This window comes from Carcharodon carcharias, assembly GCF_017639515.1.
Source record: "Carcharodon carcharias isolate sCarCar2 chromosome X unlocalized genomic scaffold, sCarCar2.pri SUPER_X_unloc_4, whole genome shotgun sequence".
Taxonomy (NCBI): Eukaryota; Metazoa; Chordata; class Chondrichthyes; order Lamniformes; family Lamnidae; genus Carcharodon; species Carcharodon carcharias.
Genome location: NW_024470881.1, coordinates 587,501 through 594,145, shown reverse-complemented (window position 1 = coordinate 594,145; position 6,645 = coordinate 587,501). Strand labels below are relative to the sequence as shown.

The following is a 6,645-nucleotide window of genomic DNA, read 5'->3' as shown; positions in this document are numbered from 1 at the left end:
ATATGCAAACAAATATGGGGAGACAGGCACACAAACGCAGAGAAAGAGAGACAAACACAAAAATACTTTCAGGCACAAGTGCAGACATAAACACACAGAGAGACAGATCCACGAACACACACAGAGAAACGGACAAACACACAACCACAGGCACAGAGAGAGACACAAACACAGGAATGCTGACAGACACAGGTACAGAGACACAAACACACAGAGACAGATACAAAAACACAACCGCAGAGGCACACAAACACACAAAAACTGTCAGGCACAAGTACAGAGACACAAACGCGTAGAGAGATGGAAACACAAACACACAGCCGCAGACACAGGGACACAAAAACTGACAGGCACAAACACACAGATAGACAGAGACACAGATACAGACACAGACATACACAGACACATACACACACACACACACACACATACACTGACTGATAAACACACTGACAGAGAATGAACTTATTAAATAAACATTTGAAAACAAGCATATTAAGCAGGAAGCTAAGTACAAGAGAAGCAGGGAGCTTATCAGTCTGTGAAACTCTATGCTTCCCCCACAGTCACTATCATAGTCAGGAGATCAGGAAGGACAGAAAAGTGAAAGAGGGACTATCACAGAAAGTGTTAAATCGCATTAAGACTGGGCTTAATTGAGAATACACACACACACACACACACACAGGCATAAAAACACATGTAGAAACACACGCACAGACACAAACAACCATTCATGCACAAAGACACACACAGGCACACGCACACATACACAAACATGTGCACATACACACACACACACACGTATACAGGCATACACGGACACACACGCACAAATGCACAGACACACATACCCACACGTTCACTCAAGACTCACACACAAACACAAATAGCACAGAGAGAGACATGCACAGACATAGACAGAGACACAACATGACACACAGACACACACGACCCAAAGACACGGAGGCAGACATTCATAACACACGGACAGACACACGCACACACGAACGCACACACACACACGCACACACACACACACACAAACGCACACGTACACATACACATGTGCATACACACACACAAACACACACACACACAAACACACATACACATGCACAAAGGCCCCCAAGCTAAATTCCACCGCGCCCTCCTTGTGCACACCCACCCCTTCACCACCAGCCACGCCACGCAACACCACCCCGCCCCCCCCCACCCCCAGCCCCACCCCCACACCCTTGACCACCACCCAACCCAGGATCTCTGGGATCTTTCCCTGCCTCCCTCTCTCTCTCTTGGAACTCGAGCCCCTGGCACCGCAAACCAAAAGGGGGAGAAGCGGCACTCAAAAAGCGGGAACTCCAACCAGCCCGAGCCCTCGCGGCCTGGTGGCACAGGGAAGGAAATGAATCGCTCCCCCGAACCCTTAAAGGCATCTGCCTGGCGACCACCGCGCACACCCCCCCCCCCACCTCACACCCCCACCTCCTGAAAGATACACTCGGGGCCCATTTGTTCAAAGGCTTGCAGTGTTCGGAACTGCCCAAACCACCCATAACTTATATATAAATACTTCAGATACAGTTATTTTCTTTGAGAACTTTTTAAATATAGATTGTGCGAGGCCTCACACATTGCAGAGGCTTATCCGCCCAGCCCTTTGATCCTCGCTGTTCTCTCGGAGCTGAAGGGCGTGCCCCGTTTCGTCCCAGTTTTTTTTATCTCAATCATTCCTCCTGCCTCCTTCCCTTACCCCAACCCACCCCCCCCGCTCCCCCCACCCCACCCCCCACACACACACAACCCCAGCCCCGCCCCGCCCCTCCCCGCCCAAACCCTACCGTCGAGGGTCCCCACCAACCTTCTCTCTCTCTCTCTCTCTCTCCCCTTCCCCTCCCCCCTCAATCCCTTCACCACCAACCCCGCCCCCCCCACGCCCCTGCACCACCCCCCACAAACCCCTTGTCCTTCATCTCAGGGGTCAAACCTCAGTCATGTTGACGTCTTCATCCCATCAAAGTTGCCCCAAGTCCCATTGGAAAGGAGGGTGGGGGCTGGGGGCAGGGGGGGGGTGCAGCGTGGTTGGGTGTGGGTGGGTGGGGTGGTGGGTTTTGGGTGTGGGAGTAGGGGGTGGGGTGGGATGGGGCGGGGGGAGTTGGGGGTGGGGGGGGGGCAAGTGATGGTGTTGCGAATGATGGGAGCCCAAGTCCCATTGGTAAGAGGATTGGGGGTGGGTGTTGGTTGGGTGGGGGGAGTGGGGTTTGGGTGCTGGTGGGGAGGGGGTACAGGGTAGGGGCAGGATGGGGGAGGGGGAGAGTGGGGGGAAGTGACAGTATTGTGAATGACGGGAGTCCAAGCCCCATTGGAAAGGAGGTTGGGTGGGGTGGTTGGGTGTGAGTGGGTTGGGTGGTGGGGTTTGGGTGTTGGGTGGGGAGATGGGAGTCCAAGCCCCATTGGAAAGGGAGTTGGGCATGGTGGGTGTGGGGTGGTGGGGTTTGGGTGCTGGTGGGGGGGTAGGGGCGGGGTAGGGGCAGGATGGGGGTTGGGGAGGTTGGGTGTGGTTGTGTGGGGTGGTGGGGCTTGGGTGTTGGGGTGGGGGGGGAGTGTCGGAGTCGCGAACGACGGGAGGGAATGCCCGATTGTCCACGACTTGACATCCTTAGCCCGCACCCCTCATCCCCCTGCACCCCCAACCTCACCCTACCCTACCCAACTTGCACCCCGCCACCCCAAAAAATAACCCCACCTGACCCAACCCAACCCAACCCAACTCAACCCAACACAACTCAACCCAACTCAACCCAACTCAACTCAACCCAACTCAACCCAACCCAACTCAACCTAACTCAACCCAATTCAACTCAACCCAACCCAACTCAACCCAACCCAACCCAACTCAACCCAACCCAACTCAACCCAACCCAACTCAACCCAACCCAACTCAACTCAACCCAATTCAACTCAACCCAACCCAACCCAACTCAACTCAACCCAATTCAACTCAACCCAACTCAACCCAACCTAACTCAACCCAACCCAACTCAACCCAACTCAACCCAACCCAACCCAACCCAACTCAACTCAACCCAACTCAACCCAACCCAACCCAACTCAACCCAACCCAACTCAACCCAACCCTTGCTCAAATCTCCAGCAGCCCCCCTTGGCCGGGCGCCGGGGGAGGGGGGCCACCCTTCTCTGACGGAGGCGGAGGAGGAGGAGGAGGAGGAGGAGGCGGGGGCGCCGGTTCCCGGGGCTGGGGCCCGGGGCCGGCCTCGCCCGCCTCCGGCCCCTGGGGCTCGCCCTCGCCGGGTTTGGTGGCCTGGGCTCCGGTGCCGGCCTCGCCGTGGGTCTTCTGGTGCTTGCTGAGGTGGTCGCTGCGGGTGAAGCGCTTGCTGCACAGCAGGCAGTTGAACTTCTTCTCGCGGGTGTGGGTGCGGACGTGCCGCTCCAGCTCATCGGACCGGGTGAAGCGCTTGCCGCAGAAGAGCCAGTTGCAGACGAAGGGTCTCTCGCCGGTGTGCCACCGGAGGTGGGCCTTCAGGTGCGAAGCCTTGCCGTAGACCTTGCCGCAGCCAGGGATGTGGCAGCTGTGGAAGGCCCTCTTCCTCAGCCCGGCGCCGGATGCGCCCAGCTTCTCCATCTCCTGGCAGTTGGGGCAGTCGCAGGCCGACCTGCCCTGGGGGGCGCCGCCGGTGGGGTAGGGCCCGCTCGTCCGCGGGGGCTTGAGCCCGTCCACCAGGCTGCCACCGGGCGCCGCTTTGGCCTTGTACATCTCCTGGTTGGGTGGCAGCAGGGAGGTGGAGGAGGGGGAGGGGGAGGAGGAGGAGGAGGAGGGGGAGGGGGAGGGCGAGCCCAGGCCCATACCCGGGTAGGGGCTTACAGCGCCGTAGTCGGTGCCGTAGGCGGAGAGCGGCGGGTTGACCGGCGCCGGCTGAGGCTGGTAGGGTCCCTGGAGTCCGTCAGGCTGGGCCAGCCAGTTGTTAGCAGGGTGCACCTCCCACCAGGGAGGGGCCACGTTGGCGCCGGCGGTGGCCCCGGAGATGCCGTGGTGGACGCCGGCCTTGTACCACGAGCTGTAGGGGTGGCCCACGTCCAGCGAGGAGTAGACCCCGTGGAGGCAGTCGGCGGGAGGGTGGCCCTTGCCCAGCAGCAGCGGGGGCTCCTGGTTGACAGGGGATGCTCCGAAGGGGTGCCCGAAGGGGCCGTAGTCACCGGCGTAGACGGTCGAGGCCTGCGGGCTGGAGGGGGACATCAGTCCGTTGCTGCCCCCGGCGTAGAGGTCTCCCAGGCCCTCGACTCCCCGGCCTTTACCCAGAAGCAGGTCCGAGCTGGGGCTGTAGGGCTTTTTCCCCAGTCCATTGCCCAGCTTCCCCACGGTGGAGGAGGGGTCCCTCAGGGGGCTCGAGCCCCCGAACTTGTTGCAGGCGGCAGTGAGCATGGCCAGCGGGCTGGAACCGAACCGAGCTTCTTCCTGGGGTGGGGGTGGTGGGGGGGGGGTGGTGTGTGGAGGGGTGGGGGTGGGTGGTGGATGGTGGGTGGTGGGGAGAGAGAGAGAGAGAGAGAGAGAGGAGGGGACACAATTAGATGGGCCATCACTTCGCCACGAGGAACAGACACAGGACGAGGCCATTCAGGCCATCGCGACAGTGATCCCAAATTAATCACGCCCAGTCATCCCCTCCCACCCCTAAACACCCTGTGTTAGTCCCCAAACTAATCACTCTGCCCCCCCGCTCTCTCCCCATAGCCCTATATCAATCCCCAAACTAATCCCACTGTCCCACTCTCTCCCCATAGCCCTGTATCAATCCCCAACTAATCCCACTGCCCCGCTCTCTCCCCATAGCCCTGTATCAATCCCCAAACTAATCCCACTGCCCCGCTCTCTCCCCATAGCCCTGGAGAAGGTGGGAGGTTGTGAATGGTGATGGGATGATTCTGTTTAAAAACAAGGCTTTTAATTTGGCTATTCTTTTGTTGCACAGACTAAAGTTGGGAAAAGTTTGGAATTCTCATCTGCAAACGTCAATTGACACAAGATCAGTTTGAAATGGGAAGGGGAGATTTTTGTTCACCGAAGGTACTAAGGTTTATGGGGTGAAGGCAGGTGTATGGAGTTAGGTCACAGATCAGCCATAGTCTCATTGAATGGAGGAATAGAGGGGCTGAATGGCCTCCTCCTGTCCCTGTGTAACAGGCTCAAGGAGGGGGGTGCTGAATGGGCTCCTCCTGTTCCTGTGTAACAAGCTTGAGGAGGAGAAGGGGGCTAAATGGGCTCCTCCTGTTCCTGTGTAACAGGCTCGAGGAGGAGGAGGGGGCTGAATGGCCTCCTCCTGTTCCTGTGTAACAGGCTCGAGGAGGGAGAGGGGCTGAATGGCCTCCTCCTGTTCCTGTGTAACAAGCTTGAGGAGGAGGGGCTGAATGGCCTCCTCCTGTTCCTGTGTTCCAGGCTCGAGGAGGAGCTGAGAGGGTTAAGAGAGTGTTAAGCGGGCTTCCTCCTGTTCCAGTGCTCTTGGTAGCTGAGATAAACATCGACGGGCAAGAGGTAAATTAACCCTTCAAGCAGCCCCCCAATTGTATCCCTGGATACCCAAACCCATGTCAAGCAGGCACGTGATACACTTAAATATGAGCGTTCTATCAGCACGTTTGAATCAAAGTGACGAACAATCCCTATTGTCCAGTCTAGATATTGGTCAAATTGGTGGTGGTGGGGGGCTGGGTGTCTCTGAGCAGGAGAGAGTTGCCAGGGGAATTCAGTTCATGTGGAGGGACTGGAGAAGCTGGGATTGTTCTCCTTAGAGCGGAGAAGGTTAAGGGAAGGGGGGAGGAGAGATTGAATCGAGGTGTTCAAAATCACGAAGGGGGAGGGGGTTTTGGGGTAGAGTAGAGAGGGAGAGACTGTTTCCAGTGGTGGGAGGGTCGGTAACCAGAGGGAACACAGATTGAAGAGAATCGGTAACAGAACCAGAGGGTGGGGGTGGGGGCGGTGGGAGAGATGAGGAGAATTATTTTTTATAAACACAGCGAGTTGTTGTGATCTGGAAGGCGCTGCCTGAAAGGGCGGTGGAAGCAGATTCAATAGGAACTTTCCAAAAGTGGGGGTGGGGGTTGTCAATGGAATAAATACTCGAAGGGGAAAAATTTGCAGGGATATGGAGGGAGGGGTGGTGGGGAAAGAGCAGAGGGGGAGAGTGGGGACTAATTGGACAGATCTTTCAAAGAGCCAGCACAGGCATGATGGGCCGAATGGACTCTCCCCTGGGCTACCCTGTCTAACGGTTCTATAACGTTTTCACTCCTGATCATCCCCCCTTGTCCACCTGCTCACCCACTCACAACACAGAGGAAAATCCAACGCAATTTCTTTTCAAAATAAAACATCATGAATTTAAAACAAAAATCTGTTAAGACCCCTTCCTGAGCAAATCTCTTTTAAGCTTAATAAAAAAACCAAGAGAGAGAGAGAGAGAAATGGAGAGAGAGTGAGAGATGGAGAGACAGAGAGATGGAGAGAGAGAGAGAGAGAGAGAGGGAGAGAGAGAGACAGAGAGAGACAGAGAGAGAGGGAGAGACAGAGAAAGACAGACAGAGAGACAGAGAGGGAGAGAGAGGGAGAGAGAGAGGGAGAGAGAGAGAGAG

At 56.8% G+C, this 6,645-nt stretch overlaps 1 protein-coding gene across 1 annotated transcript in view; it reads right to left on the bottom strand.

Moving 5' to 3' along the window:
• Positions 1-3,142: 3,142 nt before the first annotated feature.
• LOC121275100 (transcription factor Sp7-like) overlaps positions 3,143-6,645 on the bottom strand; it is a 7,799-nt gene continuing 4,296 nt past the window's right edge. Inside the window, exon 2 of the mRNA XM_041182511.1 lies at positions 3,143-4,474. Within this exon, the coding sequence (XP_041038445.1) occupies positions 3,143-4,474 (1,332 nt within the window). The remainder of the gene's footprint in view (positions 4,475-6,645) is intronic.